Source organism: Aphis gossypii, chromosome 2 (assembly GCF_020184175.1).
Source record: "Aphis gossypii isolate Hap1 chromosome 2, ASM2018417v2, whole genome shotgun sequence".
In the NCBI taxonomy this organism is placed as follows: Eukaryota; Metazoa; Arthropoda; class Insecta; order Hemiptera; family Aphididae; genus Aphis; species Aphis gossypii.
This window is the reverse complement of record NC_065531.1, coordinates 52550881-52573334: the sequence shown is the minus strand read 5'-3', so window position 1 is coordinate 52573334 and position 22454 is coordinate 52550881. Positions and strand designations below refer to the sequence as shown.

General features: G+C 27.2%; 3 protein-coding genes across 3 annotated transcripts; 2 read left to right on the top strand and 1 right to left on the bottom strand.

Moving 5' to 3' along the window:
- Positions 1 to 632: 632 nt before the first annotated feature.
- LOC114121790 (mediator of RNA polymerase II transcription subunit 6) lies at positions 633 to 3387 on the bottom strand. The gene is made up of 5 exons (XM_027984252.2): positions 2948 to 3387; positions 2665 to 2824; positions 2261 to 2435; positions 1388 to 1688; positions 633 to 1026 (listed from the first exon to the last, which is right to left on the bottom strand). The coding sequence occupies exons 1-5, from the start codon at positions 2979 to 2981 to the stop codon at positions 884 to 886; spliced, it is 813 nt and encodes a 270-aa protein (XP_027840053.2). The 5' UTR covers positions 2982 to 3387; the 3' UTR covers positions 633 to 883.
- A 249-nt stretch (positions 3388 to 3636) lies between these two features.
- LOC114121841 (26S proteasome regulatory subunit 6A-B-like) lies at positions 3637 to 7667 on the top strand. The gene is given in 6 exon segments (XM_050199985.1): positions 3637 to 3912; positions 4006 to 4282; positions 4285 to 4316; positions 4400 to 4600; positions 4668 to 5282; positions 7465 to 7667. Coding segments are annotated over 6 exon segments (1293 nt in total). The 5' UTR covers positions 3637 to 3855; the 3' UTR covers positions 7576 to 7667.
- A 6850-nt stretch (positions 7668 to 14517) lies between these two features.
- LOC114121789 (26S proteasome regulatory subunit 6A-B) lies at positions 14518 to 17434 on the top strand. Its single transcript, XM_027984251.2, has 6 exons — positions 14518 to 14791; positions 14889 to 14959; positions 15051 to 15362; positions 15446 to 15646; positions 15714 to 16328; positions 17232 to 17434. Exons 2-6 carry the CDS (start codon positions 14903 to 14905, stop codon positions 17340 to 17342), a joined length of 1296 nt encoding a protein of 431 aa, XP_027840052.2. The 5' UTR covers positions 14518 to 14791; positions 14889 to 14902; the 3' UTR covers positions 17343 to 17434.
- Positions 17435 to 22454: the final 5020 nt, after the last annotated feature.

The window sequence follows — 22454 nt, the reverse complement described above, 5'->3', positions numbered from 1 at the left end:
ATGCCTATTGCCTATACATCATATTATAATATACTATATAAAGTTAGACTAGCACTCTATACTTTTCACTCTTTTCATAATCATGACTAATATTTATCCCCGAACATCTATTGTGACTATAGATAATGGAAGATTATTATATTACACATTTTATCTATGATGATGATCTACAATCTAAATTATTAATTTTGCAATAATCATATAGGTATTATGAAAATATGAACAATAAAAATTGTTTGAACAAACATGATAGTACCTTTACATAAACCTGGTTATTTTTTGCTCTAATGCTAGATCAAGTTTTATTTAATTTATTTTCAGACCAATTAAAGTAATTATTGACTTACTACTAATTTATAGTATTAAATGTTGGTACATCGCACACAAAACATTTCTGTGACTTTGATGTATTATAAATGTATTAATACAAGAAATCAAGCAATATTTATGCGTATTCACTAAAAGAATATTTATAATGTAATAAATTATTTAAATTTAAAGTATTTTGAATATGAAAATCTGAAGTAAAATGAAGAAGAATTAGAAATACTAATCCAAATTGGGATTAATTTGATAAAATGAATATCAACAATTAAAATACACCATATATATTATATACATAATACAGTACATGTTGTATAAATGTTTATTGTACATATTTAACATTAAAAACAGAATAATTATTTTGAACATATTTTTTCGTTTTAAGATAATTATCATTTATGGTACAAAAATAACTTAATAATAAATTTTGAATCAAAATTATTTTAAGTAAAATAATATAGTAAGTATATTCTTTATGTTTTTTTTTAATCCCTATATAAAATACAAATCATATAAATAAGCAATGTTTAATAACATTTAAATACATTATAGAAGTGGATCATGCCGGTTTAAATTTCTTCTCTGGAGGAGGTCTCATTGGTGGCGATAAGGAGTTAGTAGGCTGAGATTCTTGTTTAATATTTATGTCTTGGATCATTTCCTGTTTTATTTCTTGTTTCATTTCTTTTTTACTTACTTCATCTGAAAGATAATAAAAAAATAGTTATTTTATAATTTAAGCTTTGTTATAAACAAATACCAAACTATTATTTTCATTCTAATACATCATAAATAAATAAATAAATAATTTTACTACAAGTTGCAATAAATAATATAATTATAACCCATAATAATTATAAAAATAAAAGTTAAAATGAGTTTTTTATATCTCATCTTTAGTGTTACTTAAATAAAGAGAATTTAGAAGAGTTAAATATAACTATTTCTAAAAAAAAGAGATTCTCTATACTTCACAGTGTACCACCTTCAATCAAACACTATACAGAATAAGATGGTACTTAAACTGAAATATAACAATTTTAGTTCTAAAAAATATATTTACTTGTCTGTTGATTATTTATATTATTTTGAGGTGCTGCTTGCAGAGCTTGAGGTAAAGGTAAAGGAAACTTCCTAGTTAATTCAACTAACAACATATCAACTCGTAATCTTTGAAATTGGGAACTAGCTTCTTCTATGTCTCTTTTGCCAGTAACTTTAACTGGAGATGGCGGAGGAGCAGTTACAGGGCCAGCTGGCTGACCAGGTCTACGATTTTCCCACGAATAACCTTTAGATGGATGGAATCTAGCTAATGAGTTTAGCTCTTCAAATGCAGTCTCTAAATGGTATGCTGAAGACATCTTAAAAAAAAAAAAAAACATTTTAATATTGTTGTATTAAAGTAGTTATAGTTGAAAGTTAAATAGACAAATTGAAATTATTTTTAGGAGTAGAGTATTTATACATTTTATTTATTATTTTCATGTTATCAACGGTTAGAAATCATTACTTTTGTTAATTATAAAGTTTCTCAAGTTAAATAGAGTATAATATACTATAGAACGTTTTAAGAGTTAATACTCAGTTGATAATATATAAAAACAAGTTGGTTATTTCATATTTATCATTTGTGTGAACAATACCACAAAAAAAAAAAGTAATATTTGAAATGATAATATAGATTATATTTTTGATAGATATCATTTTATATATCTTGGAAATTTATAATTATATACACATTGCTAATGCTTTTTCACATTTTATAAATAATCATCTACTACTTACTATATACTATGTAAAAAAAATAGATAAAACAAAATATTATTAATAGATTTTATACTTTAATTATAACACACATATTGTACCTAATATATTAATATATAAAATACATATTTATATCATATAATATATAATATGTCAAAATGTTACATACCATGTGAGAGTTAATAATTGAAAGGAGGTCTGGAGCTTGATAAACAATCCCAGCAACAATATAAAAATCAGCAATTGGTGTAGAATGCGTTGGAGAATGTCTATGCTGTTTACGCACGACATACAAAATTGGTTCTTGTACATGAAGAAGACAATACTCCAATCCAATCATATTACTAAAAAAAAATGTTAAAATAAACAACATAAAACATAATGTTAAGATATTAAGATTTAAAACTTTATATTTTAATTTCTAAAGGTTTCGGTCTGAACAGAAAGAAAATTTGTATACATAAGTTAGTTATTTCAATAATTTAAAATAAAAATATTTATTATTTACTAATTATTTTAAAAGTATATATTACTAGTGATGGAAAATGATATGAATTTGAGTTGAATACTTACCTCAACTGATCCATACTGAGACGTTGCATTTTAATAGCTTCATTATTACAGCTCCGGTCGTAAAATGGATTACTACGTTCTGAGAAATAGTCTAGTATGTTATTAGAGTTGAGCATTGGAATCCAATTACTGTCATGCCAAGAAAGACCCAAAGGATTATCTGTAAGACAAAATATTAAACAAAAAATAGTGGGAAAAATAATATATACTACCTAGTAATGAGTAATAACTAATGAATTAGTAAAATTTTAGTATTAAAAAAAAATATTTGCTAGAGACTTACCTGGCAAACAACCTACTCCTCGTCCGGGAAGCATAATTCAACACGTTAATTTAAACTAGTAGGTAATAGAAATCAAAACTTTAAAAATGTTTACAAACTTTTGGAGAACGCGGACATTTTATACCTACACTGATACTACAGTTTATCTGTTAAATTACACAAAATAGAAAATATTGAACAATATTGTTATTAAATTACGTATTTTGTAAAGCTGTAAAAAATGTAAATATAGTAGATATGCGTGAACTTCAAAATTAATCAACTAAGTACGATTAAAATTGACTTAATTCTTAACACTGACTATTGACAAACATAATTAATTGTAAATACTATTAAAAATAAATTGAAAAGTAATAAGTTATAATTTCAGAGTTAATCTCCTTACTCCTTTATAGTCCAGAACGACCAGAACTCTTAATTTACTTAAACAATATGATAAGGACTACAGCTCTATACAGAGATAATATATATTATCTATGGCTCTATATCACAATTTTTTTAAGATAATATTATTACCACAGACTATGAAGAATATAATAGCTGGTAGTATGATTGTTCAGTCTGTGGTAGTGGTATTTTTGTTTACGGTTCCACTGCAATCCAAATTTCCAAAAAAATAACATTTTGAGGTTAGGACAGATTTTAGTTCAGTGATATCAGCAAAAAATCAACAATCATTGTATATGATAATATGGTAGTGGATGTCTGGTATTAATCGAAATCTGTGGTGGTAAGCTAAACGAAATTACAAGTCATCTTATCATCTTATTATTTATTATTTTATTTATATTCGTATAGTACCTTACAACTATTACAAGTTCCATATTAATCACCTTAAATTAGTATATTTCATACCTTTCAATAAATAATTAATTTTACCAAAATTTAAAACATATTTATAATACAAGATGACTGAAGAAGGAACCAGTAAGACATTAGAAGATCCATCAGTTTGGGAGGACAGTGTAAGTGCCATTAAAAAAAATAAATAAATTTATTGTCTGAACATACAATTATACAAATACACTACATTATATGTTAAACTCTTAATAATTTAGGATCGGGTAGAGGATGAGATTTTGCTCATGTCTAATGAAGAAATAACATCACGCACACGACTTTTAGACAATGACATAAAAGTCATGAAAAGCGATGTTATGCGTATATCGCATGAACTGCAATCTCAAGCTGACAAGATCAAAGAAAACACTGAAAAAATTAAAGTAAACAAGACATTACCTTATTTGGTATCTAACGTGATTGAATTATTAGATGTCGACCCACAAGATACTGAAGAAGACGGTGCTGTTGTTGATTTAGACAGCCAAAGAACAGGAAATGTGCAGTTATTAAAACATCAACAAGACAAGTTAGTAGTTGTTATAAATATTAATAATGTAGTTTTATTATTTTCACATTCTTTGTTATAAAAATCTGTTACTTTTATTCCAGACTTACTTCTTACCTGTTATTGGTCTGGTTGATCCAGAACAATTAAAACCAGGGGATTTGGTCGGTGTTAATAAAGACTCGTATCTGGTATTGGAAACATTACCCGCTGAATATGATGCCCGTGTTAAAGCAATGGAGGTTGATGAAAGACCAACCGAACAATATGTAGATATTGGTGGCTTGGACAAACAAATTCAAGAGGTGAGTTATCAGCTATAAATTTCAGTAAATTTTCTTTCTACTAAATCCTGAAATTATATTATTTTAGCTCATTGAAGCTGTAGTGTTACCCATGACTCACAAAGAGAAATTCCTCAATCTTGGTATACAGCCACCAAAAGGAGTGCTTTTGTATGGTCCACCTGGTACTGGAAAAACACTTTTAGCTCGAGCATGTGCTGCTCAAACAAAGTCGACATTTTTAAAGCTTGCTGGTCCACAATTGGTACAGATGTTTATTGGTGATGGAGCAAAATTAGTACGAGATGCGTTTGCTTTAGCTAAAGAAAAAGCTCCTGCTGTAATCTTTATTGATGAATTGGATGCTATTGGTACAAAACGTTTTGACTCTGAAAAAGCTGGTGATCGAGAAGTTCAAAGAACAATGTTGGAACTTCTTAATCAATTGGACGGTTTTAGTTCAACAGCTGATATAAAAGTTATTGCAGCTACCAACAGAGTAGATATTTTGGATCCAGCATTGTTGAGGTCTGGTAGATTAGATAGAAAAATTGAGTTCCCACACCCCAACCAAGAAGCTCGTGCACGTATTATGCAGATTCATTCAAGGAAAATGAACAAATTTGATGTCAACTTTGAGGAACTTTCAAGATCTACTGATGATTTTAATGGGGCACAATGCAAGGCTGTTTGTGTTGAAGCTGTAAGTAAACTATTATCAGTTATCACCATTTATATTTATTATATATATATATCATATTCTCAAATGTTTGGATGTTTGGTTAGAAGTAAAAAAGACAAATTTCTTTCTATATTCTGTTTCATATAATTTTATTATCTCAGAACTGAGGTAGTGGCTTATTTTTGTCTGGTTTGATCAATCCTCATTCAAAAAATTGTTTAGTGTTATAATCTAAGCTAGATATACAATAAAATTAATCATTCATGTATACTGCACTTGGCACGCACTAACCTTATCTATCACCATTGACTGAGTGAGATTATTGTCGTATAAAACAGTATACATTCATACTATTTGTATACATTTTTTTCTATGAAGTTGAATATTTAATAATTGTCTTTTTCTATTACCATCTTTTATAAGTAGGTTCAAAACTTAATTTTAGAACTTATTTCTTATATTCAGATTAGATTTGTTTAATAAAAAGACTGTGGATGCCGCTTATAAAAATCATGGATATATTTTACATTTTTGATTAAAATTTTAAAAAAAAAATAAGGTTTTGAAATTTTACATATTTTTGGTAGTTATTAATGGTTTTGGTTCATGCTTTATAATGTGTGTATGCACAACAAATTTCATCACATTTCAAATTTATCATAATTATTGTTATTGTAGTGTGAGGTATAAATATACTTTACCTGGTACAGTATCATAATTTCCACTTCTCCTATAAGATTCATTTGGTTATAAGACTCCCTTGTGCAGATCACAATGTGAGTTATATTAGCAGTGTCCACTATATATTAACATAAGACTAAAAGATTCTACTGTAAAAATTAAAATTCTGATTCCTTTTGAGTTTATTTTGACCACATTTATAAGTCTGGTATTACAATAATTATGAGTTATGAAATGTACACACTAATATTAACGGTATTGTTCGTATACTTGTTGCATCTACCATGTATGTTTCTTCTAATGTGAGATTATAATACATTTAATAATATATAATTATAGTAATAATTAAATAATAGGTACAATGATATAATACAATAATAGTTACATGATGGTATTGTACCATGCATTTTTTTTAACTATTGAATGTTAGGTAACCCAGATTTATTTTTTTAAAATACGGTACATTTTAAATCATGTCTATACTTATAATTCATATTGGTGTTAATTTGGGGAGGGAGTGAATGAATTTATGTTAGTAACTAACTCATTACAAAATGAAATATGTGATATTTGTAATAAAAATTCTATGTAAATATTTGGTAGGTAGCTAAAATTACATTTGGCCTTAGTTTAAACATCAATAACAATAAACAAATTATAAGAGATTATTTTAATTTTTTTTCAGATATTTTTTATAGTCAAATTTTTATTTATTATAAATTATCATTTGATTTAGATATTATAGCTTATCAGTAGTTTAAAATTTAAAAAGCTAAATGGTAAAAAAAAAATTAATTTTCAAAATTTGGTACATACGAAACAGATTATCTAAAATATGGATCAAAAGTGTTATTGTTTAACTTGTGCCGGGACTCTTCATTCAAATACGGGATGTCTAAGACCTCCTATTCAAAAATTTAAACCTTCCCATAAACTTTCTACTTGTTGGATGTGAGCACCACTGGTGGGATTGACAGCTAATTGGCAATGGTTGACGGTTTTATGTATGTGCCCTTTAGTTGAGTGTAGAAAAATGTATTACAGGTTATAGCACAAACTGAACCGTGCCTAACTAATTATCTGATATGTTAGGCCTAGGTTATATTATTGGTATGGAAGTTTTCTAGGAAGTTTCTTAGTTGAGATATAACCTAATCATCGTAGCATTATGTGGAATAACAATATAATATATTTAGACAGAAATGTGGTAGACTACATAGATGTTTAAAAACATGCGTAGTAGATGACAAGTGCGCGGTAGGCCGCGTACGACAAGAATACTATATTATTTTTACTTTAATTTTGTTGGTCATGTATTATTAATACTTAAAAAAGTGGACTAAATTTAACTTGGGGCTATTTTGGAATCTTGTAAAACATTAATTATAATACTAAGATAGCTGCTTTCCCTGTAGTTAATTCACTGTTATGGATGTGTTTAATTTTAGTTAAATCATTGCATACAAAAACAAATTGATTTAGTAATACTGTACTAAATAAAATAATGTTTTTCATTTTTTAGGGTATGATTGCTTTGAGGAGAGGTGCATCAACTGTTACTCATGAAGATTTTATGGATGCCATAATGGAAGTTCAAGCTAAAAAGAAATCTAACTTAAACTATTATGCTTAAAATATTAACGAAACATTTACATTTATAACTTTTACTTTATATGGTTTTTTCATCTATTATAAAACGAATAAATAATTCAATTTTTTCTTTGATACTGTCTAATATTCATTTTCAAACAATTAAAATAAAGAAATGGTTTCTATAGTTAGTTTATTAGAATTCATATTTTTACCAAAATTAATAAATAGATTTCTATTCTTATTTAATCTGAATATTGAATTTTAAATCAAAACACCAAAAATTGCCAATTTAAACAAAATATTTATAATTTTTACAATAGTTAGAATTCAAAAATAAACTATTATTTTAAAGGTATTATTATGAGTTAAGTTTATATGTAATAATCCATTATTAAAAGATAAAAATACACTATAAAAAGTATTATGTATTATAACGACAATATTGTGATGATAAAATTAGTATAATTTTACACAATTATTTCTGTTAAATAACTATATTCTGGATATTTTCAGAATTAAAACAATGTTTAATATTATAGTTGTCTTACAAAAAGTGATAAAATGAAAACATTTATAATTTTAAAGAACAATGATTTTTGTTTTTTTAACAAACACTTTTTGCAAGATATCAATAAAATTATTAAAATTTTAATTTGCAATTTTTTATAATTGAATATTATAAATAATTAGTTAAAGAGTATACTACAGAGCATTTAAGCGGCTTATAAAGTCGATTATAATAACATACATAGTTTTTTAGATCAACTCTATTCAATAGAATATTAACAATATTATTGAAATATATCTATGCAGCATCATTTGTTTAAGAAAATTAAATTTGAATTGAATTTAAAAAATGGTAAAATATTTTTGAACTTAATTCAATTAGAAAAATGATAGAAGAATATTTTTTATAATAATTTTAAAGACCTATTGAAAAAATGTATGATTTGTCGATGACCGTGTGACAGGTAAGTACAACGTAAAATCTATTGTTCTATGGTAAAACTGAAATATAACGATGTAGAGCACCACGTGTTTGGAAAAATAAATGGGAAAGCGAAATCTTAATAAACAAGACCATACATTGATAACTGATGTTATTATAATATACTGAATATCACTGCAGTATGCCTGGTCTGTTATTACCGCGGACTAAGATATAATGGACTGGCATCCAAACAATTTCTGTGGATTTCAAATGTTTGGTGTTATCACTTGTTATGGGAACTTAACTGTTACTAGCATGCACAGTGGGTTTAATTTTAAACTACTGACAACGGCCTAATAAGTAAATTATATCTTTTATTTTTATACCTATATCTTAATTCTTACTTTTTAGTGAAATCAGAAGTATAGACTAGACAAAATTTATTTACACAAGTATGAAGTCAGAAGTAGGCAACAAATAAAATAGGTACTTAAATACATAACTTTTATAAATAATTTATTATTTTTATTTGTATTATGTATTAAATAATTTTGAATGTTTTGATTTTTATTCATCACAATTGTGTACTGACACATTCTCATCACAATGTAATCAGGTAAAATGAACTAAAATACTTCAATTATGTGATCTGGATATGGAAATTTGATTGGACTATATTCTTTAAAGACATTATTCAAAGTGAGCTCAAAGATGTCATTACTATCTCAAAACTTTGAAAATGAGTCTTCAACAGCTGACAATATTTTAAGTATAAATTCATTTGGATGGATCAAACCACTTTTGATTTTTTGATTAATCAATTTATAGCTTCTAGTTTATTTGAATAATAAGTTTTTGAACCTAGGAAAGTAATTTACTTATATAATATTTTATAATAATAAATATCTTACCTATAATAAGTAACACATTTTTAAATTTATTGTTATATATTTTTAATTAATAATACTATGTTAAAAGGTACCAATTAATGCTTTTCTGCAAAGTTCACAAGTATTGCGCTTGGTGTAGTTTTTAGTTATGTCCACAAATGTAATAAATAATGCAGTCTTTAGTTTCAACTTTAAAGTAACTGTGTATACTTATACCAAACACAATATCTAATTCTGTTTCTTGTACAACCAGCAAGTCCAATTTTTGTTTTAATAAATTCATTTTATTGGTGCGTTCTGTTGTATCATTAGTAAAGACATTTTTTAAATCATCAATAGTTATTTTTGGTGTACCACTGCCTAAATATTTTCCAATTCCCTGTTTTTGGTAGCTTTGAAATAGATTGTGCAGATAGTCTTGTATATTTGCAAAAATGTTGATGAACAGGGATGATCATTTGGTCTACTTACTTGTCTAGCAATACCAAAAAATTGCTTGTTCAAAAAAAAAAAATACATTAATTAGGTAGGTACCTAGCTATTAGTATTATATTATTATTATTTTGTATTCTTATTTTTAATTGATTTTGATTAAACTTGGATGACAAACCATATTTAAATTGACATTGTTCCAACAGAAACCTAGATAACTCTATTGTAGATTGAATTATAACCCTTAACTCGTCTGCAGTTGATTGGCTTAAAAATTCTTCTTTTGTTATACATTGATTAGTCAATTGATTTTCCCATTCATTTAACCAAACAAGAGCATCTTCTAAAACCTAATTAATAAATAAATAATTTAAATTTATACATTTTTTAAGTTAATCAAATAGTACCTACCTCAAAATCTTTACTATTTTTTTTTTGCCTTCTGCAGGATATTTCCAGTTTAAAATATCAAATAAACTATTGAAATAATCTGTACATTTTTGGGTTTCATTACTATTTTTTAGATTGTCTATTTTGGCATATTATTCCCTGTAAAACTCAATACCCTTTGTCAAAAAGTTACTTAAAATCTAAGAATAAATGAATAATACATGGTTAATTTAAACATTAAATTAGATACCTATTGTAAACCTATTATTATATTGCAATATATGTTGGAATATATTAACCTGAGTTGCCAACCGCACATTCATATTACTAATACTGTCTACAGTTAAATACCTTTCAGTTATTTTTGGAACAACTTTTGTAGGCGCATTTGCAATGCCACAATTGAATACATCAATATAATGACCCCATCTAATGAAAGGTTTTTCTGATGAAAGCCATAATGTTCCGCCAGAATTTTCTGATAAACATATAGCTTTGATGACTAATTGAGCAAGCACTATACTTAAAATAGTTAGAATTTAAAATAATTGAATAGGCATTAAAATTAATATCTGTAATCATTTTTAACTACTTTTATACTAAAAAAGCTTGAATAACTCACCTCAAAATTAAATATACTATATTGATCACCAAGATTCAATTGAAAACATAATTATTTTTAAAATATAAACATTTAATATGTACCAGAAGCAGGTTGATAAATATAAATATACAATATAATATTGTCGCAATATAATATCGAATATCGAATGTCGAATATAATATTTTTCTATCCTTCAAAATTATTTCAAAAGATCTACGCCTTCTTGGTGTAAGTATTCCTCCAATGTATGATTTCTGACTCTCCATTTTAGATAATCTTGATTTACGTTTGTGGAAATACCAAATTAAAGAACCACAGGATTGACATATTTTTTTCATATTATCCATTATAATTGGACATTTTATATGACGCCACAGTGTATTGTTTTCCAACACTGGAAGTCATACATACATTTCTAAATAGTATATATTCAAACAGAATGAAAAATATTTTATTACTTTAATCATGTGATAGATGAAATCCGTAGGGTATCTACCAGGAAAATTCATTAAGCTTGGACCATCTCTACAAATTTTCTTGTAGTCAATTATATCAACAAACCTTGATATATCTTTTAAATTTACTGGAAATTCAAGTTAAGTGATTTGGAGATCAATATCGACAGATAATTATTGGTAGGTACACATACAAACAAATTTCCAATGTATTTTTAAATACTAATTGATTCTCAATTTTTAATTTACCATCAATAAACTTTAACTTATAAAATACTATTTCTCTATTATTTGAATATGTAGTCCATCCTTCAGGTAAGCTAACTCTTTTAAAATTAATTAAAAAAACTTCAAATGACAATCATAAATCATTATTGTCCATCTAATATTGTCTATATTGTTTATATCTTAGTACGTGGTTATTACTACACACAGTCTATTAAGCTACGACCAGAGTATAACCGTCATCAGCTGAATATTTTTTGAACAGCATCTGCCGAATTATTCAACGGTTATCAGAGACAAAATTGATTAAACTAGATCCGGATTTCGGTTAAATTCACAAAATAATACAGTACCTATACACACATTTATTTCTATTAGTAAATTAGTTACAGTTCAACACGTAGCATGGACGTCACCGATGAAATGTTCATGTTAGAAACTAATCCACTAATAAAATATTTATTATTAACTCAAAAAAAAAAAAGACATTTTGAGTTAATGACATTTTTGTGAAGAGAAAAATTTGGAGAATTCCACACACTTTTCCCTAAACTGGTTCAATCAGTCAATTTGTTTGAGTAGGTACATCGTACATGCGTATGTCTCCTAATACATTTTAATATTTTATTATATTTTACATAAAATCCAACCTTTTTTTGGAAAAACAATCTAATTTTAGAAAATGCATTACACATGTGAAAAAGTTAACTGCCAAGTTTAGGTAACTACTACAATACTACATACTAAATAAGCTTTTATAATATCAAATAAAATAAATAATTTAAATTTATTTTAAAAAAATGGCATTTTTTTTATCTTAAAAATAAATCAAAACTAAAATCCCAGGTATCACTTTTTATATTTCATAAAATCTTTTTAGAAATATTCCAATGGTTATTTACATTGACGGCTCGTATACTTTGAAAGTGGGTGGGTGATATAAAATTGCTTGTTTATGAAAAGTATTGAACACAAATAATATTAATAATTGTTATTTAATTAAATCCATTTAATACATATAAATTATTATATATATTTAGTCATAATGTTACGACCGTTACCGTACAAAGTAAATAATGAACCACGCAAGTTCGGAATAGGTGCGACGTGCACACTGCACGTCTGCACATATTATCGGTGAATAAAATCATCGCCCCGGCGGCCAGTATTATTATTGTGTTCCCCCTTCTTAGTTTTTGTATTCCGATCATAGTTATGATGAGCGGCTTTTAACATCGCCCAACTGCCCAAGTATTCGCTGCTCGCGGGTCCCGGAAAATTATTGCTTATCAATTCTCAAAAGCTACAGACGGTACAGTGTTGAATGATTTATTTTTAAGCTCCCATTATCTGATAATATTTTTATAATATTTTTAACCTAATGTAAGCATAGGAAACACAATTTTTTTTTTGACCATATTATTATACTACAAAACCTACTCAAATTTGAAATTTGATATTAAACTTTTTAGTAATGAATGATAATTTTAGAAAGGGGCGATCACCAACATCTACGAGCCGCTACTGGTTATTAAAATAAATTTTAATTATTAACTAATTACAAGTTACTAAAAATAAAATCTGTGACTGACGTTGTGTCCGTTCTATGTTGTGCCTTTGAAAGATACTGTAGGTTGTACTTTTTCATTGACGTTTGTTTGTGTGGTTGGTTTACTTTGAAAATGAGTATTAAATTAATTCTCTACATCGTGGCACAGGGCATTACCTGAATGGCCCATTGTTCGGCTGCCAGTGTGCCCAACCCTCAATACCCATATTCTAATAATAATCTTTTAATTAACACTTAATGCAGGGGCGCATTTGGAAAATTTGCGCCCCAGGGCAACAAATTTTTACGGTCTCTACCCCCTAAAAAAAAAAAAAAAAAAAAATGAAAAAAATAATTACATATATATAGGTATGAAAATTAATTAAGTCATTCAAAATATTTTTTGGTTCATTTTCTTATGTCATTTTCAATATTTAGGATTTCCAACGCATTTAATTATTCCTCTTTTATAAATTTTAAATTACAAATATACCATGTGTATAGTGTATAGACATAATTCATTTTTATTATTATTATTATTTTTTAATAAATATATACAAAAACTGCCACCCTTGCAAATCTGCCGCCGGGGGCAATTGCCCCCTTTGCCTTTCTTCAATACGCCATTGGCTTAATGTATAACACATATTTTCATAAAATTTCCATTGAGATTATATAACGTCAACTGGTGTCCCATCACCAATATTACGCTTTTGTTTGTTAGACTCTTTTCGAAAAGTATCCCTTAAATTTTGCCATTTGGCTTTTACGCAAGGTGTATTAATCGAGATCAATGACCAAGGTTTATTGATAAGGTGTCAATGACCAAGGTGGTCAAGGTAGAAAAAAAATTGATGTTTATTTATCCATGACCGTATGCTTATTGTTATCAATAACAATTATTCTATATATTAAACATAATATGGATACGGCATTCCTTTATACATTCTACCATAGACATATTAACTAATTATGTTATATTTAATTATGCATTCTACATACACGACTGTTTAGGCCAACATAACGGAGAGAGAAACGATAGTTCTCACTCGCACAAATCTTCTGTGTGACAAGAAAAGTAAAACTCTTGTAAGAGAAAGAAAACATAATATGTACAAATAATTATCAGTTATGACATCTAGCGGTTAACAATGGTATCAATTATGTTAGGTTACAGATTTTTGTGTTAATATGCCGCATCCGTTAATTTAATATCAATGCTTAATTCTAATAAATTCCCGCTCAAATTCCTATACATATAAAATATATATAATCTTTTTTTAACATTGTTATTATAATTGAAAATATTTATATATCATTTATTATTTTGTTAGTACAATTTTGTTTGTAGTATCAAAGTAACTACTTTTTCAAATTACGAAAAATTAAGAACAGATTATTTAAAATAGTATTATTTGGAAGAATATTGCTTATACTTTTTACTTTTTACTATAATTTAAAGCCACCTGTATATATTTATATTATTTTTATTTATGTTTAGATTTATTTATTCAGTGGTACTATACACACTACAGACGTATACAACAGTATACACCGATAGCACATCGTCTCCATTATAATAATTCTGAAAACTTCCACAGGGTAGCGCTTATTCTGTTTGCAATCGCGAATATATAGTCAATAGTGTATGTCTAGTATTGATCGAAGTTGAAAACATGAAACACAGACTATTCAGTCATATAGTTTTTGGTAGTAAACTAAACAAAACTTTAAGTCATCTTATCATTTCATTAGTTATTATTTTATTTATATTCGTATAGTAAGTTACAACTATTACAACATCCATATTAATCAGCTTAAATTAGTATATTTCATACCTTTCAATAAATAATTAATTTCACCAAAATTTAAAACAGGTTTACAATACAAGATGACTGAAGAAGAAACTAGTAAGACATTAGAAGATCCATCAGTTTGGGAGGACAGTGTAAGTGTCATTTAAAAAAAAAAAAATTTATTGTTAGTATATACAATTATACAAGTACACTACATTATATGTTAAACTCTTATTAATTTAGGATCGGGTAGAAGATGAGATTTTGCTCATGTCTAATGAAGAAATAAAATCACGCACACATCTTTTAGACCATGACATAAAAGTCATGAAAAGTGAAGTTATGCGTATATCGCATGAATTGCAATCCCAAGCTGACAAGATCAAAGAAAACACTGAAAAAATTAAAGTAAACAAGACATTACCTTATTTGGTATCTAATGTGATTGAATTATTAGATGCCGACCCACAAGATACTGCAGAAGACGGCGCTGTTGTTCATTTAGACAGTCAAAGAACAGGGAAATGTGCAGTTATCAAAACATCAACAAGACAAGTTAGTAGTTTTTATAAATATTAATAATGTAGTTTTATTATTTTCACATTCTTTATTATAAAAATCTGGTGCTTTTATTCCAGACTTACTTCTTACCTGTTATTGGTCTGGTAGATCCAGAACAATTAAAACCAGGAGATTTGGTTGGCGTTAATAAAGATTCATATCTGGTATTGGAAACATTACCCGCTGAATATGATGCCCGTGTTAAAGCAATGGAGGTTGATGAAAGACCAACCGAACAATATGTAGATATTGGTGGCTTGGACAAACAAATTCAAGAGGTGAGTTATCAGCTATAAATTTCAGTAAATTTTCTTTCTACTAAATCCTGAAATTATATTATTTTAGCTCATTGAAGCTGTAGTGTTACCCATGACTCACAAAGAGAAATTCCTCAATCTTGGTATACAGCCACCAAAAGGAGTGCTCTTGTATGGTCCACCTGGTACTGGAAAAACACTTTTAGCTCGAGCATGTGCTGCTCAAACAAAGTCGACATTTTTAAAGCTTGCTGGCCCACAATTGGTACAGATGTTTATTGGTGATGGAGCAAAATTAGTACGAGATGCGTTTGCTTTAGCTAAAGAAAAAGCTCCTGCTATAATCTTTATTGATGAACTGGATGCTATTGGTACAAAACGTTTTGACTCTGAAAAAGCTGGTGATCGAGAAGTTCAAAGAACAATGTTGGAACTTCTTAATCAATTGGACGGTTTTAGTTCAACAGCTGATATAAAAGTTATTGCAGCTACCAACAGAGTAGATATTTTGGATCCAGCATTGTTGAGGTCTGGCAGATTAGATAGAAAAATTGAGTTCCCACACCCCAACCAAGAAGCTCGTGCACGTATTATGCAAATTCATTCAAGGAAAATGAACAAATTTGATGTCAACTTTGAGGAACTTTCAAGATCTACTGATGGTTTTAATGGAGCACAATGCAAGGCTGTTTGTGTTGAAGCTGTAAGTAAACTATTATCACCATTTATATTTATTATATATATATATATCATATTCTCAAATGTTTGGATAGATCAAACTGTTAGAAGTAAAAAAGACAAATTTCTTTCTATATTCTGTTTCATATTATATTACTATCTCAGAACTGAGGTAGTGGCTTATTTTTGTCTGGTTTGATCAATCCTCATTCAAAAAATTGTTTAGTGTTATAATCTAAGCTAGATATACAATAAAATGAATCATTTATGTATACTGCACTTGGCACGCACTAACCTTATCTATTACCATTGACTGAGTGAGATTATTGTCGTATAAAACAGTATACATTCATACTATTTGTATAAATTTTTCTCTATGAAGTTAAATATTTAATAATTGTCTTTTTATATTACCATCTTTTATAAGTAATATTAAAACTTAATATTAGAATTTATTTCTTATATTCAGATTAGTTTTGTTTATTAAAAATACAGTGGATGCTGCTTATAAGAATCATGGATATATTTTACATTTTGTGATTTAAATTTAAAAAAAAAAAAATAATAAGGTTTTGAAATTTTACATATTTTTGGTGGTTATTAATGGTTATGGTTCATGCTTTATAATGTGTGTCAAATACGGTATGTCTTGGATCCCTATTCAAAGTTTTAAACCTCCCTTTAAACTTTATTATTTTTACTTTAATTTTGTTAGTCATGTGTTATTAATACTTAAAAAAGTGGACTAAATTTAACTTGGGGCTATTTTGGAATCTTGTAAAACATTAATTATAATACTAAGATAGCTGCTTTCCCTGTAGTTAACTTACTGTTATGGATGTGTTAAATTTTAGTTAAATCATTGCATACAAAAACAAATTGATTTAGTAATACTGTACTAAATAAAATAATGTTTTTCATTTTTTAGGGTATGATTGCTTTGAGGAGAGGTGCATCAACTATTACTCATGAAGATTTTATGGATGCCATAATGGAAGTTCAAGCTAAAAAGAAATCTAACTTAAACTATTATGCTTAAAATATTAACGAAACATTTACATTTATAACTTTTACTTTATATGGTTTTTTCATCTATTTTAAAACGAATAAATAATTCAATTTTTTCTTTGATACTGTCTAATATTCATTTTCAAACAATTAAAATAAAGAAATGGTTTCTATAGTTAGTTTATTAGAATTCATATTTTTACCAAAATTAATAAAAAGATTTCTACTCTTATTTATCTGAATATTGAATTTTAAATTAAAACACAAAAAATTGCCAATTAAAACAAAACATTTATAATTTTTACAATAGTTAGAATTTAATAATAAACTATTATATTAAAGGTACTATTATGAGCTAGGTTTATTTGTAATAATCCATCTAAAAGATAAAAATACACTATAAAAGTATAAAAAGTATGTTATAATATAAAAGCAATATTATCATGATAAAATTAATATAATTTTACACAATCATTTCTTTTAAATAACTTCGTTGTGGATATTTTGCAGGATTAAAATAATGTTGAATATTGTAGCCGTCTTACAAAAAGTGTTCAAATGAAAACATTTATTATTTTAAAGAATTATAATTTTTGTTCTTTTGACAAAATCTTTTTGTAAGATAACAATAAAATCATTAAAATTTTAATTTATATTTTTTTTATAATTTAATATTATAATAATAGTTAGGTTAGTAGAGAACAATTTGGAGAATTCCACACACTTTTCCCAAAATGTATAATCCAACTAGTTAAATTTTTTGAGAACATGCATATGTCCCCTGATACATTTTATTATATTTTACATAAAATCCAACTTTTTTTGGAAAAACAATCTAATTTTAGAAAATGTATTACTCATGTGAAAAAGTTAATTGTACAGTTTTGGTAGCTACTACAAACTTAATAAGCTATTATAATATCAAATATAATAAATAATTTAGATTCTTTTTTAAAGTATTTGATTGTATATTTTTTTTGTTTTGAAAAATAAATTAAACTCAGATATCACTTTTTATATTTCATAAAATCTTTTAGAAATATTCCAATGGTTATTTAAATAAATTTTAATTATTAACTTATTACAATTTACAAGTTACTAAAAATAAAATCCGTGGCTGACGTGTCCGTTTTATGTTGAGCACTTGAAAGATACTGTTGGTTGTAGTTTTCTATTGACGTTTGTGTGGTAGGTTGACTTTGAAAATAAGGATTAAATGCATTTGAAGAACATGTAGAAGATTTACTAGAGTTTTCATAAGTATCTCAGCGTTTTCCTTCCATAATAATTTGTTACAATTTCATTTAAATACATAATTTGTGCTGTTTAGGTATACGTCGTAATGGTAATACTCATTTAAAAATGATAAGCTTTATCATCATCCTCATAATTAACGTTCGGCTAACTGCTTTCAGGAGATGATTGCTGGTTTTCTTTTATTTATTTTTGAATATTACAAATTGTTTGTCGTGGCATTATAGTGTCTTTTAAAAAAGTTTATGTAACGCACTAGTTTTCAATGACAACGTCCGGTTAATATTTAATAACTGTCTTTATAGTTTTATTTTATGACACTGAGCACGCGCACGATGTAGAGAAGAAACTAACCTCTCTTCTTCATCGTGGCACAGGGCATCACTCTCGGTATGGCCCGTTGTTCGGCTACTAATGTGTCTAACCCGCAATAACCATATTATTATAATAATAATAATCTTTTAATTAATTTAATAACACATATTAAACAATTTAACTATAATTGAACTATTGATGTGTACCTAGGTATTATCATATATTTGTAATTTACTGATATTGTTCACTAGCTATTTCACTAGCTAGTACTAGTGACTATAGTGAGTAAAATGATTTTTGAATGTATCATTAAATTGTACTTATACTCTATTATTATATGGGTTACACTATGTTTGCTTCTCTATTATTGCTATTATTGTAGGTACATTCTTACATGGTTACCTATATACTTTGTTTAATTTTAACTTAAAGTATACCCACACGCCTAAAATCACGTTTATGTCCATTGGATTTTTAAAACATTTTCTATTTCAAAATGTGAGGTAATAAAATGGTGAGGCTACGAGGGTTTGATACACACGTCATCATTAGAAATCGAATTCATTCTCATTTCGATCAAAATCCTAAAATATAATGAAATAAGTATGTAAGCCTATAAAAAAATCTAGGACTCACTCTACTGTATTGCAAATGGAGACATTGATCCTGCTGAATCTCGAACGAAAAGTCCTAGGACAAAAAGTTCATTTTAAAAAAAGTTGAACAAAAAGTCCGGATTCATTTTTTTTATTGTTGGACAAAAAGTCCAAGCACATTTTTATGGTCATACAAAAAATCCAAAAATATAATTAAATAAATAATTATAATTTCTATATACGCCATTGGCCACTGGTAGGTATTCAGTGGCAGAGGAATCAGAGATATAGGACAATTTGAAACAATTATAGTTTCATATCTAATATAGGTAGGACAGGTAGGTGATATAATTGTTACATCTCAAAACTATAACTGCCATGAAAAATATTATAATCAATATAATTTAATCTAGTAGCATCGCTACTAGTGGTATATTGGCTATTGCTCAGTGCCGCAACTAGACATCATGAAGTAGATGAGCAAACCTTAATTTAGGGCTTGAATATAATTTTAACATTTTTAACACATTGATTTGGGGGCGTATATGGTTATATATATATTACATTAGTTCGGGGCCGATGTGCAATGCACACCTTGCACACCCGGTAGTTTCGGCACTAGTATTGCTATACTTATATAAATATAATAATAATATAATAACTATAAATTACTGTAGAGCTGTATTAATCTAAGACCGTGCTGTACAGTGTAGATAGTAAATACTAAATATTATCTATATTTTTTGAACAATAGTGAAATAAAGTCAATGCTCGATCATATAATCAAAACCGATATTTTTTTATTTTAGTTTATGTATTTTATTTCCTCGATTATTAATCTATAAGTCTTATAAGGTAAAACCGTCTATTCCTACGAGTATACGGTGTACCAATTAGTTAATTTTGTTATTAAACGAAACTATAAATATATCATATTTTTTCTCATATTATAATAGACAAAAGTACACATTTATAAAATATCTAAAAAAGCAACAAAAAAACATTGAAATGTGCAATTAAAATCTTATAATATAAAAATGGCAAAACATGCAAAAATATGAAATAAAAAAGTAATTTTTTAAATCAGTATGCCATGAAAATATTATGATATCTATTATTATCTATACCTACATCAATATCATACATTCATACGAAACCTTTTTATTCTGGTTGATCGTATCATACGATCATAACGTATCATACGATCAACCAGAATAAATATGCAAATACATAAAAATCAGCGCTTTGTATTGATATATAATAATACAGATACCTTTTTTTTTTTATTTACGGCGTTTTTCTTAGAACGGCAATATATCACTAATTATTCACATTTCACGCATTACCACGGTTGTACTCTAAAAATTCGCAATATTAGACTTAACATAATTTAATTTTAAATTATACTCATATATATATATATAACTAGCTGACCCCGTGCACTTCGTTGCCCGTTAAAAATGCAAATTCTATATAATATGATTCGAATTTTGATTAATTTGTTATTTACTATTCGGTTTAACGGTGTTCAAAACTTAGACATTTTCATTGACTGTTTTGATTCTCAAAAATCTTGTGAAAGCACCACTTTAATATGCGAATTTTGTAAAATGCTTTCTTATTACACACTAAATTTGTGATACGATTTTACGAATGTACCGTGTAAATTGTAAGCATCGATCTATCATTGTTCAGGCTTTACGTTTATCAGTCAGTGAGTTACTCAAGTCATAATATTATAGTCATTCTGCTTACCGTTGCCGTGAGACTCTCTTATGATTATGTGAGCAGTATATTATCATGTAGGCAATCCACACGTGGTAGATTGCGGACCCCGCGAGATGTGTATAAGAATTTTATAATTTCTAACACTTAAGTTTCAAAGTTATGTCATTTTTTTTTTTACTATAGTGGGTAAAATACAATAATGTGCCAAGTGGTTTTTGTATTGTTGCCTGTTGGTAAAACAATAAAACTTAGTATAACTTGTTATGTTAGTCTATTGCTGTAAAAAAATGTATATTAAATATATATATTATAATCAAGCTGTCCCGACACGGCGTTGCCCGCGTATTAGTTGGTTTTTTTTGCATTTTCGTAGGCCATGTATTAGTGTTATTATGTATGAGAAAATTTAATAAAACATATAAATATGGTTTATCACGGAGATATGAAAATTTTATATTAAAATTGCATTTAAATACCTATGTACTATGTGATACACCATACTATATTGTGTATTATCCCAGCACTATTTTCAAAATAATTAATATAAGAATGATCTATGTTTATAATGTTACTAACTAATATTTATCTTGCTCGTTAAATATACCAACTCTATATGACTCAAACTTTGTTCAATTCATTATTTAATATTCGGTGGATTATGTTCTAGATTTATCTTAAGTTTTCTGTTGCCCACTTGCCCGGAATAAAAATTCTGATTCGCTGAACTGCTGAAGTATATTATCATTTATCAGGTAGGCAATCTATCTGCGGTAGATCGCGGACCTAGTGCTGTTTGTATGTAAGTGTATGATTTAACTCTAATAAATATCAAAGTTATACCAAGTTTGACATAGTACGGTGGATTATATTAATCAATTAATAGGTACATAATCCTAACCCAACCTTAACGCACTAAAATCCGATGAGAGCGTCCAGCTCGCCGATGATGCGTCTGGCAAAAAAATAATCAAGGTTATTGTAGTCACAACGTGCATTCACGCGATTGGTAAGTTTAATTTAATTTAAATTTAACTATTGCTGTGAATTTTAAATTTACTGTGGCCATTGACTTATTTCGTTAATTCTTATTTTTGTTGTAATGGTTTTAACAAAATATAACATCAGGTCTATAACTATTATATTCAATCATAATCAATAGCGATCTTAATATAGTTTATTTTCTTGCTGAACAACTGCAGTGACAGTTGTTGTTGTTTTTTTACACCCAGATTCTGAACTTTTCTGGTGTA